This window comes from Cuculus canorus, chromosome 3 (assembly GCF_017976375.1).
Source record: "Cuculus canorus isolate bCucCan1 chromosome 3, bCucCan1.pri, whole genome shotgun sequence".
NCBI lineage: Eukaryota > Metazoa > Chordata > Aves > Cuculiformes > Cuculidae > Cuculus > Cuculus canorus.
Genome location: NC_071403.1, coordinates 60,413,679 through 60,427,725, shown reverse-complemented (window position 1 = coordinate 60,427,725; position 14,047 = coordinate 60,413,679). Strand labels below are relative to the sequence as shown.

The window sequence follows — 14,047 nt, the reverse complement described above, 5'->3', positions numbered from 1 at the left end:
ATCTTCTACACTGAAAATATGAGGGCTGCAATACACACATATAGATATATATATATGGAGATAAATAACATTATAACTGGACAAATATTTTAAACCTAAGGACCTGTATGACTGTCTGTATTTGTGCAAAGCCAGCAGAGGGAGCAAACAGCCAACCCAGTTCTGAGTGGACTTGAAGACAACTAAAGCAATTGGAATTACTCTATATGAAAAGGACCTTCTTTCTTCCCCTGCTCTATGGGAAGCAATGAACAGTTCTAATGCTTATACACAGCTATTTACAGGATTTTAACCTATGCTACATATGCAGAGGTAGCATGTGCACCTTGTGCATATATTAGTATACACAATTTTGTACACTTTTTTTCCTTTTTCTAGGAATGGGCCTTAACAAAGGACAAGTCGGTGAAACACATGGATTTATGCCTTACTGTTGTGGACAGAGCACCTGGTTCACTAATAAAACTTCAGGGCTGTAGGGAAAACGACAGCAGACAGGTTAGTATGTCGTGAATGTACTCTGCAAATACTGGGGAAAGCAAGAGTTCTGATGAGAATGCAAGAACATACACTGGTAGTCATATCTGTTTGACTCCACTCTGTCTCACTGTTGTTTCTGTGTGTAAAGGTAGGATGCGTGACATCCAGGCAGAGCAGCAGAAATAAGCTTGTGTACTCAGATTTTGTTTACATAAGCTAGTGACAATCTTTTATGAAAATAAAGAGATTTTATCCCAATAGAGGCCTTATGTAAAGGTTTCATCCAACAGTGCTGTTGTGTAACAGTCTTTGCTGCTACATCTCTTTTCTGAAATAGGATATATTCATATCCCACAGTGTATTTTTGAGAATTCTTATCAGCGAAGTTTGAAGATTGTAGTCTGTCTCTCAGAAGACAGTTGTTTGTCTTTTCTCCTTTCTTTTCAGCTGTGACCTGTTTATAACAGCACTAGGCTACTTCAGCTCATTTTTATTAATGCAGCATTGTAACTTCATCTATTTCCCATGCCTGAGGAAAATCACATTTGCAGAGTCATACCACCTTTTTGATCTAGTCATATAACAATTCAGCTTTCTGCAAAGTCATCAGTTCTGATCATCTGCCAGCTTCACTCTTTCTGTACCTCAGTTTTTGCAGATAGATAGGTGAAATGCTATTCCTTGATGAAAGAATATTCTTTCAACTGTTCAGAAAACGAAACTAAGGAAGCAAGATTTCCTTGTTAAGATTTAAAGGCACAAAATAGTAGAAGTACAACAAAACCCACTTTTTTTTTTTTTTTTTTAAAGCCTGCATTCGGGATTTGCCACTTCCTTGGCATCATCCTGGGCAAAAAGCTTCTGGCAGCACAAAAGCTTTGACTGGTACTCTTCTGTATAATTGAAAGGTGTCCATTTTCTGCAAATTTGTCTTTAGTGATTGTGCTTTTTCTTTCTCTGTTACTATTTGCTTTTTATTTTTTTTCTTTAGACTGAAGGTTCACCCAGGTAACATGGTGTGACAGCATGTTTGAGAAGCGCTGCAGTAGAGGAAAATGATTTGGCTTATTCTATATCTGCTGCAGTGTGTTAGCTAAATGAACAACTGCTTTGGCAAGGAAGGCTTGCCATAACTTATATACTCTAATATGAGGATCGTCTAAACTGCATACTATTATTACAGTTTTCACAGCTTTCCCAAGCACAAGCCAGGGAAGCTTATGAAAACTTCAAGGGACAGGGTGTAGAACTCATCCTTTTACTCCTTCTCCAACTCAATAACTGTATTTTCTCTTCCAGAAATGGGAACAAATTGAAAGCAATTCTAAACTGAGGCACGTTGGCAGCAACCTCTGTCTAGACAGCCGAAATGCCAAAAACGATGGTCTCACCGTTGAGATCTGCAGTCCTTCTTTGTCACAACAGTGGAAATTCACGCTTAATCTGCAGCAGTAGAAGGACTTACAAGCAGAATGCTGTTTCGATTCATAAACATTGGGCAAAGTTTTGATTGAATTACTGATGTATTTCTTAAAACTTTCCACGGAACTTATATACCTCAGTATTCCACCTTTATCTGAAAGTAGGAAAGTGCTGAAGCAGACACCAGGGATCCGGGGGACTTGGAGCACTGCAAGGCTGTCGCTGAACATGACTGCAGCACAATTCCTTATTGGTGTGAAGACTTCAACAGTTCTTTTCTGTCTTTGTTACGTACTTGCACAGCAGCTAACTCTAGGAACAATTGATGTATGATAAAAAAAAGGATCTGAAGAAACACCTGTGGGGAACAGGGTGTGGGAGGGAGGGTGGGGAAAAAATTACTAGGAGAAGGTCATTTGAAAACTCCATTTGCATAGAAATCATGGTTTGTTGTTTCCAGAAACAGAAGTGTCATTTTGAAGGTTTTTTCCTCCTGTGTGTACTTGGTAATTTGAATATGAACTTTTCTACGATGGACTCTAAATATAAATATATAAAATATATATATTGTCAGCTCCCAATGATTTATATCAGTTTTCATCATCCTATAATTTTCAGCGAAGTGATTGACACATGCATAACCTGAAATTGGATTGGAATGCTAGGAGAGTGAAACTTTATGAAAGTGCAGATTTTGTGCTGCTGGGTATGATGTCCATGCTAACACTGGATGCTTTTGCTTTGCAAACTGGATCTACTTCTTAACACTTCACCCTCACTGGAGATCGTGAAACTCAGGAGGAGAAAGAAAATAGCAGAATAAGCCAATACGTCTGCACAGATGATTTCTCAGATTGTTTATTCCAACTTGGAAACTCATTACTTGTGCTCTGGATAACGTTAAACTTGTACTTGATATTTGTGTTGATCACTTCTGTAGTACTTTGTCTTTAAATAATTCTTCCTTTGTTACAAAATTATATAAATAGGGCAGATCTTCCATGCAGCCGTGTGGGTTCAGCACAGTTTTATTTTGACCCCTACTGAGAAAAATTTCTGTGTCTCAAACTCCCCTTTTGAGTTGTAGAAATAAGATAGAATAGGAACGTCACTGTCAACAGCACAAAATCTGATTTTTAGTTTGCAAGGATGAGCAGCTATGTGATATCTCTGAATTGCACTTGCTTAATTTATAGACCTACTAGTGGGGAATTTTCTTCCATTTTGTTTCTTTAAATGGACTTTGGAATGGATTCAGGCTCAGCTCTGGGAATCAGCCTGGATCCCAGCAGATCCTATGTGTTTTTAACCATAGAACCTGTGCATTTTGCAGCTTTGATCCGGCTGATGTAATTTTTATATTAAAATAATACTGTCAAAGTTAACCCAAACTTTGACCTCTCCTTTCTTATGTTTGCATAGACTATATACTTTTTTATTAAAAGCAAATGCTTCAATGAGCTTTTAAAATGAAAAGGAAAGGTAAATAAGTATTAATAAGTGAAAAAGCAGTGATAAAAAAAAGTGCAGACATGCAGTGCCAGGAAGTGTTTTTGGTAAGATGATGGATCTTGGAAAAATGTAAGGGTTGATCATAAGGAGATGAATAGCATCTGCTATACTGTAGTATGCTGGTGCAGTTGCCCTCTTTCTTTGTTCCTGAAAGTAGAGTAGTTCCCAATTTTTCGGGTTTTTTTGGCTGCATCTATACTTTAGGCATAGAGGTGGTACTCTTCTGGGCAAAATGGCTTTAACTGTGCCAGTCAGTGTGCCCACAAAAACCTTTTGTGTCTGAAGTTATGACTTGCAAATACCTGCGTACCTTTGGATGGGGGCATTAAATCCAGTTTCTTCCATCCATCATCTGATTTTTTTTTATGAATAATTAATTTTTTTTTTTTTTGCTTCTTCACAACCACTTTCTCCAAAAACTTGCCTGGTTTAGAGGCCATAAAGTGGATAAACTTTTTCAGCTTTTAGTCTCTCCCTATCTGTAGCATTTTAATGTAGCTGAGAACTAGAACATGATTCATAAACATAGCAGTAGATTTCTTCATATTCCGGAAAAATAAATACGGAAATATGGGCTGAGGAGAAAGTCAGTTGTTTGAGATTTTGAAAACCGGAATTTAAAAGAGAAAATCCTCAGCCACTTAGCTTCTACCATGGAGGTATTTCCATTTGCAACATTGATCATAGTAAGAGTAGTACTAACTGAAATCAGCAGTAGCAACTCTGAATATTGACTTTCCTCTCATCGCTGAATCAGATTTGCTAGTAAAAAAAAAAAAAAATCCATATTCCACCTCTGAAGTCTTTAATGTCAACTGCTATCATAAAAAAGTAGGAATATTTTCATGAATTCCCCATGGATGCTGTGCATAGGAGTTTTAATATAGGAGTTATATGTTGCTTTTCTTTGAGAGAACATACAAGAAGTGGTATCCTTTTGTTATGTTTACATGACAGTGTGCCAAAGTTACTTACTGTGATTTTAGGGGTTTTTAATGTGGAAGAAATTCACCCATTTGAAAGATAAATTAAGAGCCCTTGAAACAAATTGCAACGGAGTCTCCTGAGAACTTTTCTTACTGTCTTCAGAGCAAGAATGGTGATATTGTTTGTTTTGCAGATTTTCAAAACATAGTTTGGAAACTGTTTTCTTCAGTTGGTTTGAAAAGTCTGCTGTACAGAGCTTGTACTTTGTTGTTTTATAGATGGAAACCATCCTTGAAAAATTGTTTAACTTAAATAAAGAAGAACGCTTTATAGATAAGTGTGATGATTGATGCAACTGAGTAAACCAAGAAGTCTACCTGGAGCTTGTAGGTGGAAATAGTCTTCAAAAAATGTTTCAGTTCACCTGGTTGTTTCCTGAAGTTCAGCAGCTCTCATAGTTAATTTGGGTTCCTGTCCTCATCTGCTTGTGTTGTCTTTCTGCTCTCCCTTGTGCAGGGTAGTAATTCAGATGTCAGTGGTGCACTTGAAGCTAAATCTTGAATACTGCATATTTAAAAAAGGGAAAAAAAAAAACCACTTTTTTTTAAAAAAAAAAGGTATTTGGGAGATCAAAAGCTTCACAGGGCTAGTTCAGAGAGTTTGCCAATGAACTTGCACTGGCATAACTGGGGGGAGGGATCAAATCCTCCACGGTAGGTGATGGAAGGTGTGAAAGTCTGAGATGCTCTTGCTGCTGTAAGAGTAAGTGAAGCTGCAGCCGGGGCATTGTGCTCAATTACAGCATCACCCTGACAGAAGTGGGCTGCAAGCCAAACAGGTAGGAGATGGTGTGATGGTCTCTGGGAGGTGAAATGAGAAGCGGAGGAATGGATGAGGTAAAAAAAAAAACCACCAAACCATCATCTGTGATGTTTTGTCCAGCTTCAGAGACACCTCAAGTCAGTTCTTGCGGCATAGCCGCCTTTTCTGCTATGTGGTTTACAGGACTAGGATCTTTGTTCCTAGTCTAAGAAATGTGGCTTTAGAGTTAGCCCCAGGGACATGATCAGCTAGCAGAACCTGCAGAAGCATTTATAGGGAAAATTTAAACACTCCTGCTACCTGAAGATTTTTACCTGTCAATCAGGCTGCAGGAAAGAAGTTCTTGGGAGCAAACATACTCTCCCCATGTGCCAGTAGTTAGTGACTACTTGGCACCTTTCAAAAAGTCTAAAGCAAATAGATTTTTTTTTTTTTAATATATTTATGGATAGCAAAAATGGAAAAAAACCCCGTCAGACTTCAGTAAATAAAAGAGACAAACTTGCATTTGCATATCATATCTGAGAGCTCAAATGAGGATTCTTCATCTTAAATGCCCTTTGACATCCGTGAGCTGACAGGTAATACTGAAAGGTAATTACAATAGGCTTCTGGCAGTAAGAGCTTTCAATCTAATCCAGTGTTAAATGCAGAAGTCTGTCTCTCATGTCTCTGCCCAGAGCCTTAGATATTTTCTGTGCATACTCTTCATTGTAAGCTACTTAGTATGAACGTCAGGACTGAATGAAACAACCAGCAAATTTTGCACTACTTACCAGAACTCCATTTGGTTTCCTTTGTCTTATAGCCAAGTATGGATATCAAAAAAGTTTCCAATTCAATGTAATTAATTTTCTAGAATTTCGGGTCATGCTTTTTAGCCAATTTCTATGCATAAATTTACCTTGCTTCTCTGTCGCTATGCATAAAACCAGATAGGCTTATATCCCTTTTATAAGGTAACTTCTAATCTTTCTTCTTTTGTGGTTTAAAAAACCCTGTATTTTAAGTACTGAATTTTCAAGAAGATGCCTGTGTACATTTCGAAAGGAACCTAATATTGGGAGAGATTAAAAGGGCTGTTATCTGCTTGCCATGAGGACTGTTGTCTTGTTTGAAGTGAGTTCTATAGAGGATCGTCCAGTTCCCGTCTGGGGTGTTACTGCTGTAACCTTAGTCATTTTAAAAGGTTATGTTTCTGTACACAAATACCAGCATCTAATTTGCCTTACTTAGAGAGCATCTACATTTAATACACATCTAAAATCTGTGTCATCCGGAGTTGCAAGCGTGTATCCTCATTCAGCCTGAAACACAATGAATGATTTCATAGCAGTAACTTGTTATGGAATGCTCTAGCAAGATGCTTGTTCCTGTACAGAATGATTTCAAATGAGTAGAAATGACTGGGAAAAAAAAAAAAGTCTGGGATAATAAGCTGTGATTACAGAATGAGCACAAATGTCAGGGTTGCATCTTTTGTTAGACTGTGCATTTTATTTACAGCTTAACATCCAGAAGCTATTTTAAGAGCTGCTAGTAATCAAGCTTAAAATTTGGGAATAAAGTCAAATCACAGCTGTTCTCTCTGTACGGTCCTCCAAGATTGAATGGGTGCAAAATAATCTTGTGATTTGATTTCTTGCAGTACGGCAGGTTATTGTTGTTGTGTATGCAGGAAGAGGGACCAGTTTGATTTCAAGTCCCTACTTCTACCCAGCAGATGTTTTAAATCCACAAATTTTGGGTGGTTTTTTTTTTTTGTTGTGATGGGGTTTTTTGTTTTTTGGTTTTTTGGTTTTTTTTTTGGTTAAAAAGGATCTGGAAGTAGTAAATAGCTATGTTTTCTGCCGTATCTGTATTATTTAAATCTCAGCTTTGGTAATCTAGGCATTGTGTTAGAAAGGCTGGAAAATGACTACCAAGAGCCTGTTGTACTCTGGCTGCGTGGCGAGCACCACTTCTGCAAAATGCTTTTCTCTTAACTTCTGTGCCACCTTTCTTCTTGTCCAGCAAGTTGTTTTTGAAGTGAACATGAAGGGGATTCCTATGTGGCAGCTCCATGCTCATTGGAGCCAGCCTATTTGTTGCTGCTGAGGAGGAGAGGGATGCTGATCATGCCTCCCTCCCCTCCCTTTCCTCTCTTGTTCTGGCATTGATGCTTGTTCTGCGAGACAATCCAGTGAATAAAGCAGCAGGACAAGATTAACTTTATTTTTTTCCTGTCTGTTTTGGAGAGCTGAGCTGGCCTTTTGAAGGATTTAGAAAGCTGGAGTTGCATAACCAGAAGCAGGTGATGGGGGAAGATAGTGAACTTCCCTGGCTCCAGCATCAGTGAAACACAAAAGCAGCATCTCCATCCTGGGGAGCGATAGGATCCAGCATCTACTTAAGGTATTGCTCTTCCTTGCTTATCAGTGTGAGACTTTGGGTACGGTTTTGTGACTTCTGTGCTGATCTGTGAGCCGGTAACAGTTAAAAGGAGCACTAGGTATGCCTTGTGGTGAGACAGTGTGGGGAGTAACGAAAGTTGGCAAAAAAACCCACCAACACAGAAAGAGTGTTTTTACTTTCAGTAGCTGAAAGCCATTTGAGATTGGCTTAACTAGACTGTAAAATCAGAATTCTTGTTTTCATGAGAAAGCCTGAGCTGAGGGACATTCTGTTTTGCTTTCCAGTTCAGATGCCTTTCATAATAATAATAATAACAATTATTACTTATACCAAAACAGCCCTGTTGCTAATACCTGACCCTTAAGCAGGCAGCACCTGTAGTGGCAAGAGGGGGGAAGAGGGAGCAAGAAAGAGAAACGTTTTTTAAGTTGCATCAAGGTCTTGATTGCAACATCAAGATGATATTTGATAGGGCCTTTCCTACTTGGAAGGGACATGACACTTGTTTAGAACATCTTGAGAAAGAAAATGCTCCTTCTTGCATGCAGTTTGTGTTTTGTTTGGTATGGTGCAAACTATGCTGGTGTTAGGCTCTCTACCAGCTGGTTTTGGAACTGTATGAAGGTGTTGCTTTTACTTTTCCTGTTGGATGAGTTATTTGGGTGGCATCTTTAGGTCACTGACGATGGTCAGGGCTTCCGGTAGGAGCTACAAAAGAAGATGACACATTTATTTGATGTCTAAGTAGAAAAGTTGAAAAACAAGTGTAGTGGCAGAGGAAGAGGTGCGAAGAGAAAGGGTGTGGAGAAGCAGCTGCAGAGCTGCAGTTATAGTGTATTTCACAGTCAGTAAATTCATAGTTCAAGGTAAAATGAGATCTAGCTGTCCTGTACTCTACAGCATAAGCTATAACACCTTCAACGGTGGTATCTGTGCCAAGTACACAGCTTCTTTCTGGATGTGACCTCCAACAAGAGCATTCAGCTTGTATGTAAAAGACTTGAATGCAATTTTTAGAAGTGTTTAGGACAGTCAGTTTCTAAAAGTAAAATTTAGGCAGATAAACATCTTGGGAAACTGATGAATTTGAGAATTAGGAAATCATAGAATGGTTTGGGTTGGAAGGAACCTTAAAGATCATCCAGTTCCAACCCTCTGGCCATGGGCAGGGACACCTTCCACTAAATCAGGCATCTTTAATCCTCATCCAACCTGGCCTTGAACACCTCCAGGAATGGGGCATCCACGACTTCTCTGGGCAACCTGTGCCAGTGCCTCACCACCCTCACAGTACAAAATGTCTTCCTTATATCTAATCTAAATCTCCCCTCTTTCAGCTTAAAACCATTCCCCTTGTCCTGTCCCTGCACTCCTGAAATCTTATTCTTCAACTGATCTAATTCTCTTCTTGTCAGCTGTTCCAATACATTTGTTTTAATGAGTAATTGGTTCCAGGCTGAATGTCCAACTTCAACTCCCAGACGTTTTGTCTGCTAATTAAGTTTCATTCCTTATAACAGTCTTCTTTATATCAGAGCTTCTGGATTCTGATTCTGTCATCTCTTAACTTTTCCCTTTACAGACTGAGCCTCTTAAACTAGATGAGAAGGAAATTTCTCAGATCATCCATTGCTACAGCTCTTCCCCGAGCTGTCCTCAGGCTGGATGGAGGGATGGTGAGGAATGAATTTCCTCCTCCTAAATCCAGTGAAAATAGGATGAGGCCCTTACAACTATTATGTCTTTAAGATTCACGCTCATGTTGTACTTTGGGCTTTATAATAGAGACAGACAACTTTTAGTCAGCACTCTGAGAGTCTCTGAGTTGGTGATCCTCAGGAGTTGTACATCTTCCTTGGCTTCCAGCAAATCTAGCGTAGCAAGGTAAATCAATGTTAGGCCAGTAGATGATAAGACAGGAAAGTTTTTCTGATGAAAACCACAAACAAAACACCACTACGCATCCACAAATGGTGCTTGAAGGGTGCCAATCTCAACTGATACTCTTGAGGGTCTCAGTTTGCTTACGGAACATCCCGAAAACTTATTGTCCACATGGGATTGCTGACCTGTTGTGGTTCTGATTTTTCAGAACAGGAATAAGTGCTGAAATAGATGAAAGTATTCACACATCATGCTGGTAAATCTTAAGAGACGTGGGGAAAATGGAATAAGGGAGGCAGACATAGCTCAACTACAAGCCTGCTTTCTTTCCCGGTTAATTTGAAGTCCTTTATCAGTAAGGAGCAGAAATTGTCTCGCTCCGTCTGATTTGAGCTGGAAAGTCATGGTGACTGTAAAAGAAGAGGTTTGATCGTGAACTGTAAGGAGAACATGGATAGGGAGTTAACTCTTGGTTGTTCTTTACAAGTGGTGAATGAGAAGGAAAAAAAAAAAAAGGGTGTTTGCAGGTACCCAGCAGTAACCACCAAGCAACTGGTATTTAATATGCCAGATGGAGAATCCCATCTCCAGTTCTTTTTTCAAATTGCCTTTCTTTGCTACAGCTTACTTACAAAGTGCTCTCCTTAACCTGCTGCATAAAATGTAAAAAGGTTTTCAGTTGATTTTGATATTATAATGGCAAATGTTTGCCAAAAGTTTTTTGGATAACAGACTTCTACCTAAAAAGAGGAAATGTGAAAAAAATGAGCCTAGGAAAGATCAGGAAAACAATACTTTATTTTCTGTGAATACCAGAAGTCTACTGCCCTCAGGAATCAAATACCACATGCCATTTTAAGAATTTCCTTCTTATCCAAAACTGCTACACATATAAACCCATAAGAATCGTCACTTTCAATAGTCTCAGGTAGAAGATGGCATCTTTGACATCCAGATGTCCCTTCGTTACATAGTCCCTAAGGACAGCCTTCAAGAGGTTCTGAAGAAAAGTTTTTATAGACTTGTGAAAACATGCTGTGGAATTTTCCATTAGCGTGGATGAGACGGTCTTTGTGCTGCATTTGAATTTAGACCTTTATTAACAGTGCTCACAGGAAATCTTGTATGAGCTTCTGAATATCCTTACCCAGCCCAAAGCGGATCCTGGTTCAAGACATGAGAGAGAGAAATGATGACAAAAGTGGGAAGTGGCTTTTGCAATCTGGGAACCCCTGTGCTCTGGGGTTGCTGCGAACCAACCCTGCTATTTTTGACAGCGCCAACACTGTACTTGTGATCCAACTCATATAGATGAAAACAATTTTTGGCAATGGAGCTGAAGACATGCCCAGCCTGTGTAGAGCAGAACTGAGCCTGGCAGGAAAGAGCAATGCTCTTGAAGCAAGGACCATCAAATGACTTTCTGGAAAGATTTAAAAAAATGCAGAGCATTCACTTTAACATTGAGAGGAAAAGGTTTATCTTTTTTAGACGTGGCCAAAGAAGAGGTCATTTCATGGGGGACACAAAGGGTGGGCCCAAACCCGTGTGAGTTGAATGTGACATTTTACCCTGCTTGCTCCATTCTGGCTTTGCCTGAATATTTGTGTTGGAGGTGGCGTTCGCATCGGCCTCGCTTCCTGCGTCAGCAAAGGTGGAGCAAAAGTAACCATGAATGTGTGTTAAGCATTTTGTTGAGCTGAGGCTGTAATGTGTGTAGAGCTCTGTTAGTGACCTGATGCTTTCTGCCTTGTCAGGGACTGCCTGTCAGGGTAAGGGAGGTTACCACTCTCGCCCCTCACAGGTAAGATCTGGGGGATTGTGTGTACAAAAGGGGCTTTCTGGGTGTAAGGTATTCACAGTGAAAATGCTTGGAGTCAGCTTCTCTGTACAGAATGGTTATCTCTGTGTTCACCTATATGTACTAGCCTACTTCTTTTTTTACCTCTAAGATGTGTCTTTCCCTTTCCTATCAGACAAACTCCTACTTGCCCAGTGCTCAAGCTGTGCATCCTGCTAGCGGCTCTGGTTTCTTTGACTGGGTGCCCTGGAGCACAAGTTTCTTTAGGAAAGCCAGAGATGGCAGCAGTACAAGTTTCCTGCTCGTTCTCTTGTTCCTGTTTCCTCCTTCTGGCAGAACAGAATTTGATTTTTTTTGGTTTGTTTTTTTTTTTTTCCTCATGGTGATGATATATGTTGTGAAGAACAACTTTTAAATTAGCCTTGAGGAGGTGGAAAGGTACGGAAAGCTCGCTGCAGGGAGTTTGGTCTGACGGATGTAAAAAGCACCATCTCCACCTGATTCAGCTGATGAACTCTGTCATATCCACAGCCCTCTCCTTAGTTTGTTTCTGTTGTTTTAATTAACTTTTGGCAGCCACACCAAACATAAGCCCTGCATCTTTTTCCTACTGCTGCTACAAACTTGCAGTGAAGCTCTTTGGCAGTAGGTCCACTTGGGAGGCTTGGGTCAGTCCAGGGAGCATCCTGTGAAACTTAAGACTGTATGAAGGTGCCAAAAGTCCAAACCATCTCACAGTAGTGAGCCTTTGTCATCCTTTCCTAAAACACTTCGGCCTCATGCTCTCCATGCTGCTTTGAGCAGTTCAATGACCTACAAATCTGTTTTTACCACTTCTTTGGGACACTGGTGTGCTGTTTGGCCAGAGGTACTCTCAATGGGCGTGTGCTGAAGTGAGGGAGCTGTGAAGGGCAGAGTTGGGTCCTTCAGCTGTACTGTGCTGATGTGAGCCCATGTGAGTAAGGGCCAGGCATGTGTGACACTGGCCCTGTTACCTGTGCATCTGAAGGCTGTCCCTCTGTGGGGGCAGAGGTGAGGGGCTCCTCCTCAGCCCTAGAGACTGTGGAGCAATTGCATTGCTCCAAACCGAGAGGATGCCCCAGGTTTTCCCATGGTGTCTGTCAGAGGGGAAGGAATCACAAAGTTGTAGAATGGTTTGGGTTGGAAGGAAATTTAAAGATTGCCTAGTTCCAAACCCCCTGCCATGGGCAGGGAAACCTTCCACTAATTCAGGTGTCTCTAAGCCTCATCCAACCTGGCCTTGAACACCTCCAGGGATGGGGCAGCCACACCTTCCCTGGGCAACCTCTGCCAGTGCCTCACCACTCTCATGGTGAAGAAATTCTTCCTTATGTTTAGTCTAAATCTGCCCCTCTCCAGTTTATACCCATTGCCCCTAGTCCGGTAACTACAAGCCTTTGTAAACAGTCCCTCTCCAGCTTTCCCGTAGGCCCCCTTCAGTTACCGGAAGGTCCCTGTAAGGTCTCCTCAGAGCCTTCTCTTCTCCAGGCTGAACAACCAACCCCAGAAGACACTGGAGCATCTTACTGATGGGGAGGAGGGCAGAACACAACCCCCTTCAGTGCCCTGTAGCATCAACGGGCAAAGCAGGATTTAGCTCTCCTGCCTAGGGAGCAGGGTGTTCTCCTCCGAACACCTCAATGACACAACCCTGAGGTGCTGACAAGGGCAGCTTTTGAACCTGACTGTAAATTCCTCTGGTTAAGATGTTGTGCTTTGTTTTCAATGAGGGAAGATGACTCTGCAACCACTCATTTTTAAGTAAATCTGTCTTAAGGAGATAGAACTGCTCATGCGTTCCTGGGTACTTCAGCCTTTGCTTACAGTCCTAAAGAACAGCAGCAACAGCAAATCTCATCCACTGTCGACTTTCATTAACCACATGAGAAACTGGGTTAAGCTACCTCAGGCAATAAAATCCTGCAGGCTGCTGCGAGGCTGTCATTGGTAGAGACGCTCTGTCACCTGGGAAAGGGCACTGTCTCGCAACAGTGAACCTAAGCATGTTATAAATAACTCCTCATTGTTCAAAAAGCAACAGTAAGAGGAAATTCTTTCTCTCTTTCTGTTCTATTTTTCTCCCTTTTGGGTAGCGTCAAAGTAACCAAAGTGATTTGGTTATTTGCAGCATGAAAGCAGAGCTTGTCGTGACCAGCAGCTGTAAAACTGAGGAGACAACAGGCAGGGCGAGCACAGAGAGAGAAGAGTAGGGTCTGACTGATCCGGCATATCTGGTGGTTAAACTTGATGCATAGGCATGAGGTTGGATCCCCACCTACAGAGATGTAGGACAGGATTTCCAGCACCACTGTTTGGGCTGTAGCAGGGATACAACCCAGTTTTGTCAGATACATGGTCTCCCTTGCTCAGAGTGTGCGTGGTCATTACTCCTGCAGGCTGCTCACTGGGGAAGTAATCAGAGAAATGTTCATCCCAGTGCCTTGCAAGCTGTTTATGATACATGATTTGCAACTGATCTGCTGAACCACCTTGTCTCTGTAGATGTTTCCATTGAAATTAGCGATATTGTTGGATGTTGTTGGATAAATCCCAAGAAATAGATTGTTCATGGTGGCCTATGGGAACAAAAGTTCAAGAATCTCTTTTGCTTATTGCATGAGCAATAGAAAGCTGTTGCTGGCACTCACTGAGTCCACTAGAGTGTCTACACCTGGTGTGTGTGTGTATTTGCCCCAGGCATGAGTGAAGGGAGGGGTATTTTATGCAATGTAAAAGCAACTTCTAAAATCACTGTGATGCACAATGCCTTGAAATTCGCTGCTG

At 41.0% G+C, this 14,047-nt stretch overlaps 1 protein-coding gene across 2 annotated transcripts in view; it reads left to right on the top strand.

The window, feature by feature from the left end:
* Positions 1-2,269, top strand: part of GALNT2 (polypeptide N-acetylgalactosaminyltransferase 2) — a 94,736-nt gene extending 92,467 nt beyond the window's left edge. For both annotated transcript variants that reach the window (XM_054062813.1, XM_054062814.1), the window contains exons 15-16: positions 379-498; positions 1,780-2,269. In XM_054062813.1, coding sequence (XP_053918788.1) covers positions 379-498; positions 1,780-1,935 — 276 coding nt within the window. In that variant the 3' untranslated portion in view covers positions 1,936-2,269. The remainder of the gene's footprint in view (positions 1-378; positions 499-1,779) is intronic.
* Positions 2,270-14,047: the final 11,778 nt, after the last annotated feature.